This window comes from Anser cygnoides, chromosome 10, assembly GCF_040182565.1.
Source record: "Anser cygnoides isolate HZ-2024a breed goose chromosome 10, Taihu_goose_T2T_genome, whole genome shotgun sequence".
Classification (NCBI taxonomy): Eukaryota; Metazoa; Chordata; class Aves; order Anseriformes; family Anatidae; genus Anser; species Anser cygnoides.
Window position 1 is genome coordinate 18,982,774 of NC_089882.1, and position 21,294 is coordinate 19,004,067.

Here is a 21,294-nt window from a genome sequence, read left to right on the forward strand (position 1 = left end):
AGTCTTTTGTTCCCTTATTTTTGGGTCGTTAACATACAGTTGTGCTATCTAAGACCTAGGAATCGCCATCCTTTATCGTGTTCCCTGTCTCATGACCACCTACATGAGTTCTCCGGCTGGCACCGAGCAGGTGGGGGGCTCCGAACCGCTGGTGGAGGAGCGGGCTCCAGCACAGCAGCCGGCCTGACCATGGCGGTCCGGGGGAGGACAAGCGGGTCCCCGCTGGCCCGCTCCCTCCCAGCAGCCCCGCTCAGCACAGCAGTCCCCGGGGCAGCCCTGGCGGGGTGCGGGCCCCACGCCTCGGCCACGCTCTGCTCCGCGACCCGCCCGGGGGCTGCCACCTAACGCCCTTAGCGGCCGCCCGGCCGCTCTCCATCCTCGCTCGGCCGCCGGCCAAGGGGATGGCACCGCCGGGCTGGGCCGGGCTCCGCACCTCCGCCCCGGGCCGCTCCGCCCCTCAGGCGGAAGGGAAGCGGCGGTGCTGATGGCTGCGTGGCGCGGCGCCCTCGGCCTCGGCCTCGGCGTCCTTTGCCTGCTGCCGGTGCCCGGTGAGCGCGGGGCGGCGGCCGAGGGGGGCCGTTGGCGGCCGGGCTCCCTCCAACCGCCGCGGTGCGCCGCTTGGAACCGGCCGAGGAAGGGCTGCGGGGGGCCGGGCGGTACCGGGCCCTGCCGCGAGGGGCCGGGAGACGGGCGAGGGAGGAACCGTCCCGGGAGCGGCAGGAGGGGCGGCGTCGCCTCGCCTGCCAGCCTCGACGGAGCCTCTCGGCAAGCCCTGGTGGCGGGGATGTTCCGGAAAGTAAAGGGAACAACGGGTAGAAGTGGCCGAGTGCCATGGAAATGCAGGTCCACGATGCGCCTTTGCATCCCGTAAATGCCCAGGAAAGTGCAGCGTGCTCTTCCACGCGATTTTCAGGCTTGCGTGGGGGCTTGAAGAGACCACGGTGCTGGTTGAGGCTTTGCAGATGTAGCGCAGATGGCATCACCAGACGGTGTCTGCAGGCCTGTTTGCCTGGGTTAGTCCTTCACGCGTGTGCGAAGGCTTGGGAAGAGCTCCTCGATGGAGGCCAGGTACTTTGCAAGTGGCAGGTGTTCACCTTTGCTGTGCTCTGAAGGAAGTAACAGATCAGCAGACCCTAACACAAACGCTTGAAACATATTTAGGTGTTAACCTCGATGAGATGGTCAGTACGAGAGCAAAACTCGATACAGGAGTTACTTCTTTCATTACTAACTCTTGGATTTTACCTCTTTTCAGCTTTGGGCGAGGACTGTCAAGCATATCTTGATCCCCATAGCAAGGTGCAACGTGCAGAATCCTGTCCCAACTTCTGCTGTGGAGATTGCACGCGTCGATACTGTTGCTCTAATTCATTATTCAGATTTGATGAAGAACATCAATTGATGTGTAATCTACTTGATGGAAGGTATGAGGCAAATGGATTGTGTACAGTGGGTTCGAAGTATCAAAGCAAGCATCTTAATGGTAAAAACCTACAAAGGGACCTTTCAGCTCTATATCAGGCTCTGTTGGGGATCTACTTTAAGGCACGTAACTTACTTTTAAAGTGGGAGCAATGAGATAGACAAATTGATGCATGAACTGGCATGTGTTTTCTTGAGTATTTTCAAACACTTCTACTGCTCTGTTTCACTTTTCTTTGAGGATGACAAAATTAATCTCATTCTCTTTTTATACTCCATTACCTTTCATAAGTACTTGGAACTTGGCCAGGTGCTAAATATGTCTTAAATTCCACTTTTTGAGATGTATTATCTTCTTACAGGACCTCTGACTTGGGCAACCTGAACTTGCTTTTGGACTCCGAAGATTTAAGTGATTATGGCCCCAGGTAAGACATGCGAAGCACCAGCTTTTTAAATGTTATTTATTTGGAGGTTCTATAAATGTTTTTATATTTAGAGTTTTTTTATTGCATAGTCAGTCTGTGCTAGGAGAAAATGAAAACAGAAATATGGATTTGTGTGTTAAGTATGTTGAACACTCAAACTGGCGTACACCTGAGACTATTTGAAGAAACAGATAAGAAAGAGACTGGATCATGCTAATGATCCCCATATGCAATAGTCCATGTTCCTGTTACTGAATGGGAGTTTGTCTTCTGAGGCATGGGCATGCTTACTCTGTCTTTCTAAGAACTGATGGATTAAGTCTATAGTGGTTCTGTAAGAGAGGTGCTTTTGGTTGAAGCATCTCCTTCCTTTTTAGCATCTTTTGCACTTAGATTTTATCAATATTTCTTGTGCTATTTTGATGTCACATGAGATAAGTTACTTTCAGTGTATGCATTATGTTGGTGATTACAAGAGTCCTGCTGTAAAATGTTCCTGGTTCCCATTCTATGGAATAATATAAAGGAAGAACAAGAATTAATTATGAACCATATCTGCATATGTTCAAATAATTACAAACCTTTAGACTGCTAAATTTAGTAATGAATGTTACTGAACTGCTCAGATAATATATTTTAATTTTAATTTTAAATTATATTTTGAATTTTCTTTTTAGTTGACCTTGAGTATGTTTTCTTCTGAAAACACACCTTTATCAATTTCACATTGTCAGCATATATTTCAACAAGAAATTTGTTGTTCTCCATGAAATGATAAAAATAAAAAAGTAAAATGTAGCTGTGCTGGCTGTTAGATTTTTGACAAGGTCCCAAATGTGGAAGGATTTTCCCTAGGCAACTGCAGCGTTTTGTTAGCTGTCCCCAACGGCAGCTGGGTGAAGCTGCCGGGAGAATATCCAAGGCTGCCAAGTTAATTCGTCAGCCTGATGGTTCACTCTGACGTGAGGAACTGCTTCAGAACTGAAAAAGCAGAAGAAGCCATCCTCTGTCGGTGCTTAGACAGGGGTTTGAGCAGGTGGGTGCTCTTGGCTGGACTTGAAGGCTCAGGGAACCGAAAGAGATCCAGTTCACTTCTGGCGCTTCCAGAGGCGCCCCCCCTGGTTTAGCAGCCGAGGAATCCGTGCTGAGCCCCGCTGCTTGCTTTACTTTAAAAAAGAAAAGGGTTAAAAAAACACCAGCGGTTCCTCCACGCGAAGACCGGCGCAGGGCTCTCCGCTGAGGGGAGCCGAGGCACTGCCTGAGGTGACGCCGCCTGCCCAGCGCCCCCCCGGCGGCGTCCCGCTGGGGCGGGGCCAGCGCCGTGACGGGCGGGGAGGGGCGGGGCCGGGCGGCGGGCGCGGGCCGGGCGGCGGCGGCGGCGGCGGCGAGCATGGGGTAAGCGGGCGGGCGGCCGGGCCGGGCCGGGCCGGGCCGGGCGAGCTCCGTGCCCGCCGCGTCCCCGGCAGGAGGGAGGTGAAGGGCTGGCTGGGCTGGCTGCGGGTCCCGGGCGGGGAGGGGTGCTGGGGGCTGTTGGCGCATTCCCCGGGGCTGCGGGAGCCCCGGCTTTGCAGTCGCTGCTTTCCCGATGCGTTTTTAGCGGAAAGATAAGGAAAAAAAAACCACCCGACCCTTCCGATTCCCATCGTCGGGCCTGCGGAGGTGTTGAATATGTTTGAGGATGAAAGGGTAAATGTGAGGGTTCTAAGAAATGCGGTTTTTTCCATGCCAACGAGCATAGCTATCGCACAGCACAGAAAGAAAAAATGATTTTAAAAAGCCAAAATCACTACCGAGCCTGCACGGTTACTTAAGGAACTGTAACGGAGGGCCTCAGTCTTGGAGGTGCATCTGTAAATGACGGAAAACACTCAGCATGTAGTAGCAAAGCTGCTTTAACTATTTCTCTTCTCAGCTATGGCATGTCTCAGAAGATGTCTCACGGTGAGGAAAGGGGCCCTTAGGGATTCTCTCAAGCTTCTTCCTTTCAGTTGCACTACAGCTTTGAAAAATCAATGTGGTGTGCAAACACTTGGACTTAACGTCAGGCTTGTTTTCCAGTTAGGCTATTCTAAGTAACAACAAAGTTACAATTCATAATTTTTTCTTACAATAACAAAAAAAAGAAGTAGTTATGCACAGAAACACTGCTTTTGAAAAGCCATCTGAACGTGAGTCCAGAGGAAAACCACTCCCCAAAACTTTCCAAAGAGAATGATGACCTTGAATGTTTGATTTAGGATGTTTCAACATCGGAAATGAAAATGAACAGGACTTGGGTTACTCTTTCTGCCGTCACTGGGGCACCCAGTCACTAGTAGGGTACCCTCCTGTTACAGACTGCCTGGTAACAGAAGTTTTTTTTTTTCTTTTAAACGAGCAGTAAGCTTTTTTCCTTTCAGAAGAGCTCTCCTGTTTCTGCCTGCAAGGTATGCTCCACCCTTTAGCGCCATGCCAGTTTCTCTTAAAAGACATGTTTTACATTGCTTCTCAATGACAATGTCTATTTAATACTTGTCTGTGTGGCTGATGTCAGTCGAGATATTTTTTTTTGTATGGTCAGCAAGATGAACATGGTTGTTTACTCCTTGAACGGTTTATAACAGTAGAGACAACAAACAGCAGCTTCCTTTAGTGTCCTGCACAAATATTACCTTCGATGCTGCCCTTCAAAAAGAGGGGGCGGGATGTTTCCCAAACGGTACAGGCATTAAGGGTCAGAAAGCATTTAGTTCCTCATTCTTTCTCTGGCCATATTCCTATATCAAGTCACTGCTCTGACTAATTGCTCACAAATCCTAGCTTTTAAAGAGACTTTCATATCTATGAGGGCTTGTCACAAACTTTGTGGACTGGCCACTGGGCTGCGTGAGCTGGGTGGTCTCTTCTCCCCGCTTGGAAAACCTGCCACGATTATGGTGCGATTCTTTGGGACCATGCTAGGGAAGGGCTCGGTCTGGTGCTGCAGGCGCTCTTCCTGTGTCCTGTCCAGCTGAGCAGTTGGTAGTTCGCCTGCGCTCCTGCTTCTTTGCTGTATTTATTCTGAGGTCTTCAGCAGAAGTGCAAGTTCCAGTTTAGAGTAGGTTTCTTTTTATTACGGTCCTTTAATACCGATTTCCTTCAGTATTTAATATTGTGTATCAGGTGTTGTTGAGGCAGGGGTGCAAGGCACTTTGGGCAACTCCATGAAGTTCAAAAAGCAGGCAGTTACTATCCTGTAATCTCCTTTTGGTCTTTTTTTAAGACAATAAATGTTATTCCTTTGGAGTGTCATAACAACATACTTTCAAGTACTCGAAAGTATTGTGCTTCCCAGAACACTGCATTTAGAAGAAAATTAAGCATTTTAAGTGTACAAGTCAGCATTAACTCGGATTCACGTGTTTTCCATTATTAGTTTATTCCTAAAGATTATTTGGAGCTTTTAACTCACAGTGTAGGCATTGGTTTTATACCACTAAACTTGTTAAATTTGCCACCATTTTTTCCTTACATGTAAGATGGATGTATACAATTTGTACAACTTCCGCTGTTGAAGAATGCATTGAAGGTGTTTCACTTTATTTTTCTTTGAATTGGATTAGCAAATATTGACTTTTCCCTGCTGTGTTCTGTTTTGGAAATAGATTGTGAGTAGTAAGGTTTAGATCGTTTCCTTCTCTCATTCTACCGTACTTAGTATTCCTCCTTTACGAAGCTGCAGAAGCAGAGCACTGGTTTGCTGTAACCACAGTTGTCATCATTTGCATTGGTAACATGTTTTTTTAGCCTTGGTATGCCAATTCTCCAATAGTGACCCTTACTGGAAAAGGAAATTAGATGACTCACCCACAATTCAACTAATTGTGAAATATTTGCGTGTTTAAGGAGGTGGGGCGATACAGAACATCTGTATCAGAGTTGCAGAGGAAAATAATGTAGTTGGCACAGCTGATGACCGGTCACTCTAAGTTGAAACAGAATTACCATTGTACACAGTTAGTTGGTCTCCATTTCTAAATTAATTTCTGCCTTGAAGTTATGTAACACACTGTAACGCCTTGAGAAAAGGCTGTTCGTCCTTACGTGGTGGGAAAAGGGAGGCGGAACAACAGCCTTCCTGGGAAGTCTCAGCCAACAGAGGACAGCCTTGTTAGACTCGGGTTGTGTGCGTTCAGCGTTTGTCGTGGGCTGATCTGTGTGTTGTCTTGAGACTTGGCTCCTCTGTGAAATGGAGAAATTTGTGTCGTTCTGCCCACCCTTGTTTGAAAAGCAGTGTCTGCAATGGTCTACTGTGTGTATAAGGTGGCAAAAACTGTACGCTTCTAACTGTGGAGGATGTGATTATCCTAACTTGCTGTCTCTCAATTTAGATGTTTTTAAGCACATGCGTCCTCCTTAGTCATGGTAAAAAATAGTGATGCTGAACTATACCCTGTTCTCTTCCTCTTCCACTATTGCTGTCAGGGACTTCAGTTCGTATTTTGTTGTGTATTTTGATGCTTCAGCATCTGTAATAGGTTTCCAATGATGAATTAAGAAAATTGTTATTTGGAAAATAACTTTTTATGCAAGCACTCTCTATTTAATATTCAGGGAATTTCTTTTCCAGTACTGGTCCTCAGTATTTTATGTAACAACCAAGTTAAACTGTATACAGAGCCCTCTCTGTATAGCTTGCATTCAGACACAGGCTTATCCCACCAAGAAATGTAAGCTGCTAGTCTAGGCACAGTTCAGATGTGGATTTGAAGCTATTTTAAAAAATGTTCTGTGCTTTTTACTAGCCTGAAAAGTAAATATAAGCTTGCACAATTTGTAATGGTAACTTGCATTATAGGGCACTTGTTTTTTGTCTCCATTGCTGACAAAGCAGTTGTGAGCTGCTATTAATGATTCTTCAGCTGCCAGCTTCAGGCAGGGGGCTTAAATGCTAGTGCAGGTTCGTATGCTCTGAAACCAAGATGGGAAGAGATTGAAAAATGCTGCTCTGGCACAAGAGGCAGATGTGCATGGTTGGGTTTAGCAGCATGCTCTTCTAACTACAGAAGGCCGTTTCACGGCAAAAAGCAAGATACTGTGTCTTTGCACGTTTAGGCCAGGTTGAGATTCATCACTTGGGTTAGGTTTAGCGGTTCGTTTTTTCTGTAGGTGTGTCCTTTGTTTCGGTATGTACTTATTAGGGTAGGATGTTTCTTCTAATTCTGTGGGCTTTGCTGTGCTGGTACAAAATAGAAGTCTGAAAAGAGTACATGTTTTGTGCACGGGTTGACTGTGAGCGAACTTGTGAAAGCACCCACAGACAGGATAGTCCTCAGATAAGGGTCCTACAGGCCAGGAAATGGAGAATCCTTGCTTCAAAACATGGTTAAGAGACCATGCTTGTTACTCAGTAAGATCTTTGAGCATGTGGGTTCCAAAGCTAGATCCAACTCTGCTGCTTCATGACCATGCTTCTGCAGAGGTCTGTTCTTATTTGGGCAATGTGAGATTTTCCTTGTTTTTTTGTTACAGTGAATAGCACGCTTTTCCCGATGAGGGGAAGAGTGAGAAAGCACATCAGTTCGTTATGGTCTAGGATAGTTCATTTACCTAATTGAAATTTTGCTCCTGTCTGAACACTCAGTTTCTGGCTTCTGTACGTATGATGACATATGGTTAACGTGTGGAAAGAGAAGGGTCTGTGCCAGTAAGAGCTGTGTTACATGGCAAGCAGAGCTGGTGGGTGTAACCTAGTTTGAACTTCCTTTGATTGCAGTTTCAGAGTGTTTGGTAAGTCGAACCCAAGCTGAATCTGCTAGAACTGTTTTTGTTTTAAACTTTAGCTCTCCAGCCAAGTCAATTTCTAATTAGTTGCTTAAATATGAGGAATTTTGGAACTGCTTTCTAGAACTAGTATTGGTGGTGTTGTATGCATAGTATTGCAGTTGTTGTTTATTGCAGGGAAAACTTTCTGCAATACTTAATGATTCAGTTGAACTTGTTCTATTAATTTGGTTGACCGTTTCGGAAAAATCCCTCTCATTGCCTTTATCTTGGTTTCAAATTTTTGTTGGCATGGGGGAAATGACATTCGGTACTGTTAAAATGGGATCCTAGCAATAGAATGGGAACTGGCTCGTACGTTTGCCTTATCTGTCTGTGCATATAATCGGTGTACATTCTCTTTTTGCTGCTAAAGGAGCATGCTAAATCTGTTTATTGTCTGTAGAAGTGAGTGTTTTTATAGGGCTTAAGAACTGTTTTCATGCTGAAGGTTGAATGGACTTTTCTGAAATTGTCTTGTGACCTGCATGAAGTTAATGTTAATTCTTGTACTGTTGATGAAGGACTTCTGAATGCAGCTTTGACATTTCCCCTCTTCGTTACATGCATTTTTAATGTCACTTACCTATAGCAATTACTCTGAGCTGTCTACAAAGTGGATAACAGTACATTTCCTGGGAAGCACCCTGAGAAATTGTATTTTTAGTATGTGCTATAAAAGAATGTATGTAACTAGATATATTTAGTACAAGAGAACTGCTTAGAGGCCAAGAAGAGATGCTTGTGTACATTTTCTGTTAGAAGCTGTAGGATCTGAGTGTCAGATCTCTAAGTAAAATCAAAAGCTCTAGGAAGTTCCCTAGACAAAAGTTGTAGTGTGTGCCACTGTCATGAACACAGGCATGCAAAATCTTTCTTTACAATAGAGCTTATAAAATGTCACAAAACTAGGTGATACAAACTACTTAGGAGGTTTAAAAACTTGAATATTTTCAAAAGCTTTAAGTACATGCAGAGCATTTTACTTTTTTTATTTTTTCCAGTTAGTGTTTAAAGTTGAGATCTCCTATATGGAAAAACAACCGCCTTGAGAATTAACATTTACAAATAGTGCCTCTTAGATCTTAGGTTTGGTTTCACCTTTTTAATGTCAGTTGCATCTCATTCAGTACCAAAAAGCTAAAACAGGCACTAATCATATATCTCCCTTTATGTAAACTCATACATGGCTTGGATTATTAAACATACTTCAAAGGTAAGATGAGTCTGCAAGGTATGCTCAGTGCATACACAATTTAGAACTTTCCAGATGTAAGAGAAGGTGAGTAGAAGTGGAGTAGGCTGAGCAAGAGAGTGCAGAGATAGGAAAGGGCAGGGAGTCCTCTCTTCAGATTTACTTCCTGTGGATTTTGAGAAGTTGCAGTTCATCACTGTTACGGTAAAGCTGCTAGTGGGTTTGTATTTTGTTTTCAATTAAGTTATTGGCAAAAGTTAGCTTTTATTATGTGAGGAGAAAAAAGCAGGAAGTGTCAGTGAATGAGCTCAATGTGTTTATAAGTGTGTGGTTTATTTAGAGACTATGGTATATAATGTAGGAGTCCGAAGACCTGTGTGCAGACTGTGACGCCAGCACAGTGTTCTGATCTTGGGCTGTGGCCACCCCGCTTTCTGCACCATGATGTTTGTTTGCAGAGTTCATGGGGTAAGGTGTATTTTTGGTGTGGTTTTTGTTTGTTTTGGGATTTTTGTTTGGTTAACTCCCCAGGAAGAATCTTTAAGCTACAGTCCTTTGTTTATTCATTTTCATGTATGTGTAATGCAGACTAACAATTGGTAAATAAAATAATATTTAATGCAAATATATATTTTTCCAAATATTTTCAGAGTCCTTTCAGACAAATTCATCACATGAAAGCAACTAAATAAAGCAGTGGTTTCTTTTAAGAAAGGCTTTCTGGAGTTAGTACACCACAGGAGTCTTTATACATTATGTGGAATATCTTACCTGCTAGAGCTTAAGACAGTTCACTGAGTAAAGTGAAAGGTGAGCACCATTCTAGCCTTCCTTGAGTATTATCTACATGAGTATTATCTAATTTCTAGTAGCCTTCCTGAGCTTTTTTCAGCAGCCTTACTATTGGGAGTCTCAGGGGGCTGTAATCATTCCTTACTGTGTGTCAGTGTTACTGAATATCCAGGAGGAAGTGCTCAGGGCAGTACTCCTTTGGTAGTAAAAGGACAGATTATATGCTTGCAAGTTCATATGGTTTTGCTTTCCGTAAATGTCATGGTACCTTGTGCTGTTTCAAAAAGTTAGTCCATGTGAACCCAAGAACTGGCAAGAAAGTTATGCTGCTGCTGTAGAGCTGATGATAAAAATGCCTGCAGCAATCCAGTTGTGTACAGTCCTTGGAAGGCTTTGTGAAGAACTGACTCATGTCTGTTGTTTCGCTCACTGGGCTGTTTCTGAAGGCTTATAATTTTGGTCTGCGGTAATCACACAGGATTTCAATATGTAGAACTGAATCACAGTGTTTACACGTACGAACACAGAACCACAGTCTGAAGTGGGTATACCTGTCACACCTCTATTATAAATGTCTCCATTCAGTTCTTTAAAAGATGCATGCAAAAGCGGTCATGTTGTTTTAGCAAAGATGCAGACAAATGATGAAAATAAAAATCACAGAGTGGTTTGGGTTGGAAGGGACCCCAAAGCCCACCCAGTCCCAACCCCCTGCCATGGGCAGGGACCCCCCCCCCCAGCCCAGGCTGCCCCCAGCCCCATCCAGCCTGGCCTTGGGCACTGCCGGGGATGGGGCAGCCACAGCTCCTCTGGGCAGCCTGCAACAGGGCCTCACTGCCCTCTGAGCGAAGAATTTCTTCCTTACATCTCATCTAAATCTACCCTCTTTTAGTTTAAAGCCATTACCCCTTGTCTTATCATTACACCACCTGACAGGGTCCCTCTCCAGATTTCCTGCAGCCCCCTCTAGGCGCTGGCAGGCCACTGTGAGGTCTCCCCGGGGCCTTCTTGACTCCAGACAGATCAGCCGCAACTCCCTCAGCCTGTCACCACAGGAGAGTTGCTCCAGCCTCTGAGCATCTTTGTGGCTTCCTCTGGACTCGCACTAATAGTTTCATGTCCTTCTTGTGCTGGGGGCCCCAGAGCTGAAGGCAGGCTCCAGGTGGGGTCTCACACGCGATCCCCTTGCTTGCCCTGCTGCCCACGCTGCTGCTGGTGCAGCCCAAGGTGCCGCAGGCTTTCCGGGCTGCAAGCACACATCGCTGGCTCATATGCAGGGTGTTTCTAAGAACTTGGTAATATGGATATGGCGGTTTGTTTTTTTTTTACCCTAAGCTTTGTTATCATCACATTCCTTACTGGACACAGTAAAAAGGCAACGAGATGTTCTGTGAGAAGAAAAGTTTATTACAGTTAAGCAAATGGAGCTTGTGCTTCAAACTGACCGGTGTTTATCTGTTAGTGGCCAGCTGGGCTGCAGACGGGCTGATACTGTCCTCTTTCTTGTCATAACAGAACTGCATTTGGTCCTGAAAGATGAGGGCTCTGCCAGTTTCCTGCTGTGCTGTTTTTATTTGTGATGAGCAGACACATCTCCACTCTGTTTTCTCAATTTCTTAGGTTTGTTTGAATTTTGCCCAGGTTTTGGTAAAGTTCAGCAAGGTTCATTGGCTGCAGAAGTGAAGAATTTTGTTATTCTTTGTCAGGCCTCCTAAACTCTTTCCTTGACACAGGAAGAACCTATAAGACTTTTTTTTCCTCTGCTAATGTTGTTCAGTAATAACTAACTGAGTATAATGGAAATGTTAACTTCCCTGGTAAGAAAGCTTTCTCAGGGTTGAAATGGAAAACACTGTTGGCACTCCACGGCTAGCTGTAATCATAGTTAATTCTTGTTGCTGCACAGGTTCTGCAGCTGTCTAGTTTGTCGCAGGCAGTCGTGTGTGTCTTGTGAACAGTGCAATCAAGATGGTTAAGTCTGATGTGTAAATACATTCTGCACACTTCTCTCTATTTCTTCTTCAGTATATATTTGAATTTATATGATGAGTTATATAAATATTCTATATATAAATATATATTCCATGTATGATCTGGTAAGGAACCTGTATAATAATCTTAGGTCCATCATTTTGCAAAGGTGCAAATAAAAGTGACAAAGCATGTGTGCACCTCCATGGCTGTGCAGCTGTGTTGCAGTTACCTGTTTGTTCTCTCGGCAGTGTTTCTGACGTGGTTTCTGTGTCTTCAGGAGGCTGCAACAGTTCCTGCTTCCTGTTTTCTGTGTAAATGCTGAGGTGCGGTAACAGTAGGCAAACCACTGTAACAGACTTCGTGCTTCACTAGTAAGTCTGTAGTGCTGTACTTAGTACTTCACAAAGTCAGCGCACAGATAATAACTCAAGTTAATACACATTCACAATCACAGATAAGTGTTGCTCAGGTTCTTGAAAGAGATTTGACACAATTTCATTGTCCAGGCTGTTGCAGAAGAAAAATGAAATTGATGGGACCTCTGCTAGGGAAAAAAAATGCATTTTAGGTTTAACCTGTTTTATTTGTCAACACTTATGTTCAGTGTCCAACTTACTGAGAGTTAAGTTGCTCTAGAAGACTGAGGTGAGGTCTTGTGAATTTGGGCTAGGGACAGAACACTTTTATTTTTATTTTTTTATTTTATTTTATTTTATTTTTTTGCCAGTGACTTAACCTTCTGGTGTAATTGATAATCCAAAATAATTTTTTATATTGGATGTCTGGTTGGTAGCTGAGTGAAAAATGCTGGAGGTTCTAGAGAGATGTCATTTTGTTTAAAGATGTTAACAGGAAACTGAACAGGAAGAAAGCTAGAAAGTTCTGTAGCCAAAATCTCTACGAAGAAGCAAAAACAGGATGGATATTAAAACAGCTGTCTACTCATTATTTTAGAGCTTGTTCTTCATTAAGAACTGACTTCCTGCAATTGTTTCCAAAACTGATGCATGATGCATGATGCATTTCATAAGAAATCCAAATGCAGGAGACTGGCTTCCCTGAAAGAAGGGCTTCAATGATTGCAGACTATAGCAAAAAAATCATGTAAATTAATACTTAAAACGTCTCAGATTCCAGTACTTTGCTTTTTCATTTCAGTATTCCTAAAAAGACATAAAATTGTCTGGATGTTAGGCTTCTAAAAAGGGACTTTCCAGAAAACTACATAACCTTTCCTATGACAGACAAACGTAGGCTTGTCACTGAGCATTTAATGCTGTACACGGTTACTTTTTTCTGTTTTGTGTGGTAAGCAGCACTTAGTCACCTCCGAAAGCTTTACGTGTGCCTCCGTCACCTGGTAGTCCTTACAGAGGTTAGAGGTGGTATGATCTTTGGCCTCTCCACACTAGTTTTTGGTGTTTAGGCAGTGTTTCTGTCTCCTGTAATTAGTATAACGTGCTCGTTGTTGCAGTACAGTTGGCGGAAATGCACATCTTTGAAACCATTTGAAACATGGCTTCTAACACAGCTGTTTTCAAATGCCAAGGAACCTGGCAGGAATCTGCAGCGTGGAGAGGTCAGCTCAGTACCGTGACTGTCCCTGGAAGCCTTCCTTGTGCATCAAGGACTTGCTGTCACTCGTAAGACAAAGGCATTTCATTTCAGGCATGCCTACCTGTATGTCCAAGTAATGGTTGGAAAATTAACCAGTGGAATGAATGAATGTGAAACCTTATCTCTGTAATCTTTTGGAATACGAGGGGACATGCAGTCACACCAAAATAAGCAGGATCAAGTACTCACATTCTGTCTTGTTCATGGGCAGCGGAGAGGACGGCTTGCCAGGGGTTGACCAGCTTCCACTGATTTAGCAGGCCTGACCTTGTGTGGCACTGGATTTGACTGAATTTTATTTCTTATTCAAATGCATGAAATAGTACCACTAACAGATTGAAGGAAGAGTGCTGTGTTAGCTCCAGAAGGCTAGATTAAAGGGTAATAAATTTGTGTGAGGCTTACTTCTGCTGGTATCTTTCTTGCAGTTTTGGAACCCTTGTTGCGATTGGAATTACTGTTTTTGCAGTGATTGTAATTACTATCATTCTGTGCCTCACTTGTTCGTGTTGCTGTTTGTATAAAGCATGTCGAAGACCACGGCGTAAGTACCTGTATATTTACTTTCTTTTTCTTGTAATCACAAGACTATTTTTTTTCCCCTGCAAAATTATATTCCTGTAAGAGGTAAAAATAATGTTTCCTTACCTCTCTGCTACGGAAGTTGCAATAGCTAAACATTGAAATAAAGCATTTAAGCTGCTTTAAACATGACATAGCAGAGACATTTTTGAATGTCTTCTAAGCATTTAAGAAATTCCTCTATTCTCCCCCAGAATGTGTGGATTTTGTTTTTATATTTGTTTGGTTTAGGTAAATGAGGAATAGAATGAAAAATTAGTTTTAAATTTTCCCTAGTCTCTTAAAAATATACTTGAAAAATACACCTCAGGCCCAGCACCATAACATTAGTTGTTCAGGAGCTGAGTAAAACATCTTTACTGCCAAAAGATAAATCTTGCATTTGAAGAATGAGAAGTCTCCCTCACCACTATGACAGACTGAAAATAAGTAAATTTGCGTGTCCTTGGTGATCACTGGGAAAGTGGTTATTCAAATTGTTTCACAAGATATGTTCTTTATCACTGGTAAGGAAAATCACATATTTCAAAAGCAATGTTATGGTAGTACAAATCCTGCAACTTTAATATTTCAAATTCTCAGAATTTACAGAAAGCTTTTGTACTTTTAGGCCTGATGTTAGCTTAGTAGTGAGTCATTATACCATGGGAATTTTTGAAGTCAAAGCTGTGTTTTATTGATCATATCGATATGTAAACGTTAGAGCGACCATTTATAGGTTTGCTGTTCTTTATGTTGTATTTGAGTAATTTTGGAATACATTTTTAATGTTTTCTCTTTATTCTAAATATTTGACAAATAGAATGGTACTAAGCCAAAAAAAAAAAGGTTTGAAATACTGATTAATATGGACAAACAATATGCTGTTTAAAGCAGCATAATCCTCCTCTGAGAACAGATTACAAAATGAGTATTTTAAAGGGAAGCACTAATGAAAAGTTGTCTTGATTAAAATATTAATAAGAGCATTTCAAATATTAGCTGAGATTAGTCTGCATAAAGTCACTGAAACAGTGAACGCGTTTTTATGACAAGATTTATATTTAAGTAGAATAAAAGCTTTCTTTTGTTGTTCCCTATGCGTAAAGTGGAATCTTGAGCAATGTTTATAATTGCAGCCTGAAGAAGAAGGAGATCTTGAAAACAAATTATTGTAGTCCATTAGAAATTGTTAATCTTCCCTTACTCCAATAAGGGAGATGAACCAATAACCCAATGTTAGCTCCTACAAAAAAATATGTGTATTTGCCTTTCTGTTATAATGTACAAAGATGTACTAACACATAGATGTACACAAACTACATAAAAAGGAAACTCATTTAGTCAAACATGGTAGGAAGCTCCTTGGCTAATAAAGGAGATCTTTATTACCTTTATCCTTTAAAACAGACAATAACTTTAAAAAATAAGCAGTTTTTTCCAGTCTCATACTGAATGATACATTGCTTGGCCACAGGGATGAGTTCCTGGTTTTTGAAAAGTCCAGGAAAAAATGTCTTTGTTCTTTGTGGTTGAGAAATAAGGAAATGGGCTGGGAGAGCAGCCAGTTTGTGAAGGTTTTTAGTACCACTTAGATCAATGGAAGAATATTTTGAGACATACATCTCTAAATCTTTCTGTGGAACTTCAGAAATGATATTGAGCAGATTTTGGAGCAAGAAAGTGATCTCAAGAGAAAGCATTTTTTACATTACTGTTGTTGGCTGTCCCAGGTGGTCTCCCAGAACCACCAGAACTAACCATGTTCCTTTTGATTGTTTGTAGCTGTAGTGACCACCACCACTGCCACTACGGTGGTTCACGCTGCCTACCCCCAGCCGGGAGTGCCACCCAGCTACCCAGTAGCGCCATATCAAGGATATCAGCCTGTGGCTATCCAGCCACAACCGGGAATGCCAGCAGCACCGTACCCCACACAGTATCCTCCCCCTTATCCCATGCAGCCATCAGGACCTCCAGCTTACCATGAAACAGTGGCAGGTAAGGCAAGAATGCTCTAAATGTTTCTTTCTCTTGAATAGCAAAAAAGATGGTGACATTGAAGCCAATCCTCTATTATTACATTTATTATGTTTTATATTAATGTAAATGTAAGCAAATTATTTAAAACTGGAGTTACAGTAGATATTAAATTTCATCCGTATTGAAATTTCTCTATCACCATTTCTATATTAATCATTGCAAGAGGAGATGTAACTGGCATTTCATTGACAAAGTTTGCTGGTGTATCAGACAACCAGTGGATCCAGTAGAACGTTTTAATGATTCAGCTGAAATTTCATATTAAATAGTTAACATATGTATAGTAGTTAATACTTACTGAATGTTTTAATCTAAACACACACGGCTTTTGCTCGTAGTTCAGTAGTTTGCTAGAACAACCAGTCTGTGATCAACTTCAGATCAGTTTGCTGATGACTGGCAATTAGAATTATTGGAATATTTTTTTCTTATGCTTTCCTTCTTTCACAGCATTGCTTTCATGTACCTTTACTGTTGCTATGTCTAATTCTAGCTTGTTCAGGGAATAACTGTTCCCTGAAGAACTGGCTCATGACTATTCAGAGAGACCAAAACTATGCTGTTACGTATCCTAGGGTCTTTGAGTCCTCTTATGTACCACACTGTTCATCCTCCTACTTGGAAGGATGAACAAAGTTAGTTCAAGCAAAGTTAGTCTTGAATAGTAGGTCGTGCCCCTAGAAAGTTATTCTTTCATAACAACTCAAATGTAAAATGACTGTTCATGGTCTTACATATTTACAAACCAGTTATAAATTGAACATTAACAATGTGCAAATGAGTTCAGCATGTAAAAACACTGACTTTACAGGCATGCTTATTTTATTTTTCATTCATAAACTGTGAAGAAGCTGTCGATTTTAGGGGACTACCCCAAAGTGCTTTGGCTTCATCTCTATAGTGTGAGGGGCTCAAAGAAATTTTGCTTCTCCTACTCTCTGGTTTCTCAAACTGTTCCTCAATTCAGTTGTTTGTTAGTTCTTATTTTTTCTGAGAGAATCTTAAATCACTTTCCATGTTACCAGCTCTTTTCCTTATTTACCTTGTTTATTAGCCAAGGGCCAGCCTCTTAATTAGGTCATGTGTAGGAGAGAGAATACCTGCTCTGTCACACAGGAGCCAAACACACTGATCAACTTACAAGATCACTGAAAGATAGCCACATTCTAGGGATCTGATCAGGTGCTGTGTTATTTGAACTAACTTGTGCTATTTGACAGACCTGAAAATGAAAGTGCAGGAAGTTGAAGCAGCTTGTCGCAGAATACTAGAAAATAAGGATATATTCTGAGTGGTACACTTAGTATATATGTCAAACTCTTTAATGTGCTTGGTAGTGGTGGGCCACTTTTTTTAATTAATTCTATTTTAATTTTGCAATTACCTTGTTGACAGTTATCAGAAAAGCACTTCCCCTGAAGGAATCCTAAGATGCTTTCTCTAGTCCTTTTTCTTTTGCCCATTGGTTTATTTTTACTTCTCCCCATAGTGTCAGGTGTATCTTGTTGTTTGTGCATCTCTGACTTCCACCAGATCGTTTTGTTGTGTTTTTTTTTTAACCTGTCCTCCCCTGAGAGCTATGTCCTTGTAGCTGCTACAATACGCGCATATATATCACCTTTTTTTTTTAATCTAACTTTTGAAATGCAAGTGCTGTATGAGTTAGGGCAAACTACTTTCAAGTCCAAGTAAGATGCTAGTTAAATTGAACCTCTTAATCATGTACTTAAAACAGTTGTCATTTTAGATAGAAAATTCTAACGGTAAATTTTACAAATCCTGTTTTTTTGATTTGCAGCTGGTGCTGGAGCACCTTATCCAATCAGCCAGCCCCCTTACAACCCTGCTTATGTGGATCCTCAGAAGCCCACCTATTGAACAGACCTACTACCATGCTTCTGCATACAAAACTTTTTAAAATATAATTTGTTCTGTTTACACCGTGCAGCTGTAGTACATTATCCTGGAAGACAGCAATCCTTTGTCTAAGTAAAGTGAAAGTTAATTCATTTATATTTGTGGTTTTAAATGTTTCAAGTACTTCTACAAGAAGTTGTTCATTTATACCTCAAGCAAATACAAAAATTGATTTTGTTCAATATACAGTAAGAAAAGTAGGAAGAAGGGGTGCTTCAGAAATAAGAACCACAATAACATTTATCGTGCAATAATTCTGAAGTGTGGTAGAAAGGAATGGTCAAATGAGCATTATCAAACGTGCAAAGCTGTAGTAATCTTTTGCATAGTATTAAGTCTGAGAAACTCTGTGATACATGTTCTGCCTGTTTTGAAGTTACTAGCATGAGGTAAGCTTCAACATAATACATTTCATTTATTGTTTAAAAAGGATTTTTACTTTTTTGAAGTGCATTTGCCTTCAGTAAAGGTAGCAATCCATGTTTTAATTGTGCTTGGACTAGTTGCATTATTCTGTGCTAAATAGCATGAGTTGGTTATTTTCTTGTTTTCTTTCTTTTTTTTTGTTTTCTTTCCCAGTTTTAAGGCTTAAAAAATGTGCCTTCATTGGGCACTTTCTCAGGCTGTTTTACTTTATAGCTAGAAATCAACAACAAAACCAAACCTTCTGCCATTCACTAGAACAAATAGATCAAAAGACGAAAACCCAAGAATTCTTCTTAAAAAATATTGGACAAGTACTTGGTTTGCTTAATAGTCATATGTTGTTGATGAGTTTGGGAAAAAAAATAGCACCTTAATCATATGTTAAGCAGAAGTGACTGCCAGTGTTCAGCCATTCCTTGTCACAGAGAAGGGATTCATTTTACAGGATATACATGATGTCAGAAGTAGACTTTTTTTTTTTTTAACATTTAGGGTTTGTCACTGTCTACAACGGGAACCTAGAGATGACGCATCTTTATGAACCAAGTCTGCATCTGAATAATATGTGTGTCAAAAAAGAAATGCCAACCAAACTTGGAGTAGAGGTTTAGCCTCCCTTTTGTCTTCAACATTCCCATAAAGCCAAGTAGAGAACGAGAAGTAAGGACTATGAAGAGTGGTAGGATTTGGTCACAGAGCGGTAATATATTTTCAAGAACTATTAGCAGTGTTAGAAAGGCTTTTGGCTCTTGTACTGATCAAGTGAATCATGATTTTTAGTGTCCTGTACAACTCTACCTTTTCTAACATTGAAGTACGATTTGTTATTTCTCAGTAGAGCTGTCTGTAGAGTGTTGTATCTGTCACTGTGACATAACTAGTGAAATAATTTTGGCATATTTCATACACAGATTTTACTTGTTTAGAGAGGCCTTTTAGCCACTTGTCCTTGTGATTCTACATTTAGGGTATATTACTGTTTAAAAGACATTGAACTTACATAACTGATGACATTGTTTTACCTCATACGATGGATGGAAGCTGCTACTGTCAAAGGCAGCCTTATTTCTCTGATTTTGGGGGCCTTTTCCTGGGTTATTACTTTTTTTTTTTTTTTCTAAGAAAATCTTTAGGGCATTTCAGGAGAAACTTGTGGAAATTTTTTAACATTGAGAACCATGACAACCTATGCCCCTGTGTTACACCACTTCAAGAGTGTCTGAGTTAATAGCATGCGGTGGTACCAAGAGGCACCCACGGAGTGCATATACCTCTATGTTCCTCCCCTTTCCTGCCTTGCAAGCTGGAAAATCAGGCAATGCTTCCTAACGCTGTTAGGAGTTCTGTGGGAACAACCAGAACTGGACAGTGTCCCCTGTATGGAGGATGAAGTCTTTCCCTAGAAATCTGGAATATTTTTGTGTAGGAGAGCACTAAATAACTGCAGAAATAATCCCTTTTCTATAGATCCCCTACTCATGTGTTTATTTGTATAGAAGAATGGCAGAGATTCCAGCAACTTTGTTAGTCAGCTACCTGATGGAGTCTGGCCAGTGAAATGCAGCCAGCTGTTGGGCAGTTCTTGAAGCACAGGTACAATGTTCTAGTGTTGGTCCTCATGAGGTTGTTACTTTGCACCTCTTCCTTTCCTCTGTCTGATGTGACAAAATGTATGGTTTGTGGTGGTGTTAGTAGGGTTATGTTTTGGATAAAAAAGGAAAATCTGCAATTTCATGACACATTGGCTTAATCGTCTGCCGTTGTCCATAAGGAAAAGATGATAGTAGGAAAGTAAACTAGCAACAATAAAAGTCCCCAGATCTAAAGTTTTGGGGTAGATGCTGTGCAGATCAGATAAATTGCCCTGAATATGACTGCACATGGAGTGGTGGGAGGAGATGAGGGATAGGGTTAAGGAGCCTGTTAATTTACACTTCTGTTTCAATGAACATCTGCTAATGTTGACTATATTCAAGTGAAGAGATGAATCATTAATACACAATGAACTATTTTAGTTGTGTTGTTACTACTTCAGTTAAAAAATTGGTTGAAGGAAGAGAAAATGGTTTGCTTTCCTCATTTCAAAATCGGAACACTTAATCGGGTCTTTTCTTACTAATGCATTAATCAACATTATTGATACGGCATAGGACCAAATTTTATGCAGTTATTGCTGTGCAACCCAATTAAATTTGTTTTCATATAGTTAAGTAAATGGGACAGTTATAGAAATGATGGAGAACTTGTACCTTAAACTTGTTCAAGTACTGGTAATGTGTCAGTCCCATTTGCTAACGTCTTTACATCAAACTAGTTACCCACAGTACTGTAGGGAAGGGGTAATGGAATTCAAATTTTAAATGTTGAAAGAGTGTATGTTCTTTTTTTTTTTTTAGTTCTGTAAGTGCCTTTGTTTCAGAAATGTTTTGTGAAATTAAATACAGTATAATATTCTGTTGGACTGAATTTACTAGATAATCATTGTTGACTTTTACATACTGTAAACTAGCTTTGTATGTTGTTTGTAGTTCAAACATAAGTGTTCTAAAGAAATGGTATAAACTCTATGCACCTTTGTAATAAATGCAGTGTTTGAAATATATTCTATTACTTTTGTTTTCTCAGTGTGTCTGAGCGCTAAGTGAGTATTTACGAGTGTATCTGCAAAGCTACATTTTACTTAATTGTGTTTGATAGCAAGTGTATTTTAAGTTATATTGTGAATATAACTTTTTGGTAATAGAGTCTGAAGCCTAATCAAAATTACAAAGTACAATACAAAGGAACAACAAGATGAGCTCCTGAATGATATTCTGACGGTGTGCTTCAAAGCTAATCTAAAAGAACTGCTTCTGAGGTCTTGTCTAGACGATACTTGAATGCACTAGCTAACAAGTCCCAAGATACTTGAAAAGTCTACTGTAGACTAGATGATAGACTCCAAAAAAATTTATTATTGAAGTCTAATGTCCTTTTCTCAACACATTTTGACTTGCCTGTCAAATATCATATGCCTTGTTTTTCAGCTACACCAGTTTAGTGATGCTTTCTAGTCTCTGTGAAAACATTTTAGCTGATGTTTTTTGGTGTATTTTCCATTGTTTTTCTTAAAAAAAAAAAAAATTGAAAGCATTAGTC

General features: G+C 41.1%; 1 protein-coding gene across 4 annotated transcripts; it reads left to right on the forward strand.

The window, feature by feature from the left end:
- The first annotated feature begins 391 nt into the window (after nt 1–391).
- Nucleotides 392–20,758, forward strand: SHISA5 (shisa family member 5). 4 transcript variants are annotated; one of them, XM_013201379.3, is made up of 6 exons: nt 392–548; nt 1,256–1,424; nt 1,785–1,850; nt 13,638–13,753; nt 15,556–15,771; nt 17,612–20,758. In XM_013201379.3, exons 1-6 carry the CDS (start codon nt 485–487, stop codon nt 17,689–17,691), a joined length of 711 nt encoding a protein of 236 aa, XP_013056833.2. In that variant the 5' UTR covers nt 392–484; the 3' UTR covers nt 17,692–20,758. The 4 variants fall into 4 exon arrangements, with proteins under 4 accessions (XP_013056833.2, XP_013056834.1, XP_047910931.1 ...); XM_013201380.3 differs by lacking the exon at nt 392–548 and adding an exon at nt 662–1,068; XM_048054974.2 differs by lacking the exons at nt 392–548; nt 1,256–1,424; nt 1,785–1,850 and adding an exon at nt 3,154–3,245.
- Nucleotides 20,759–21,294: the final 536 nt, after the last annotated feature.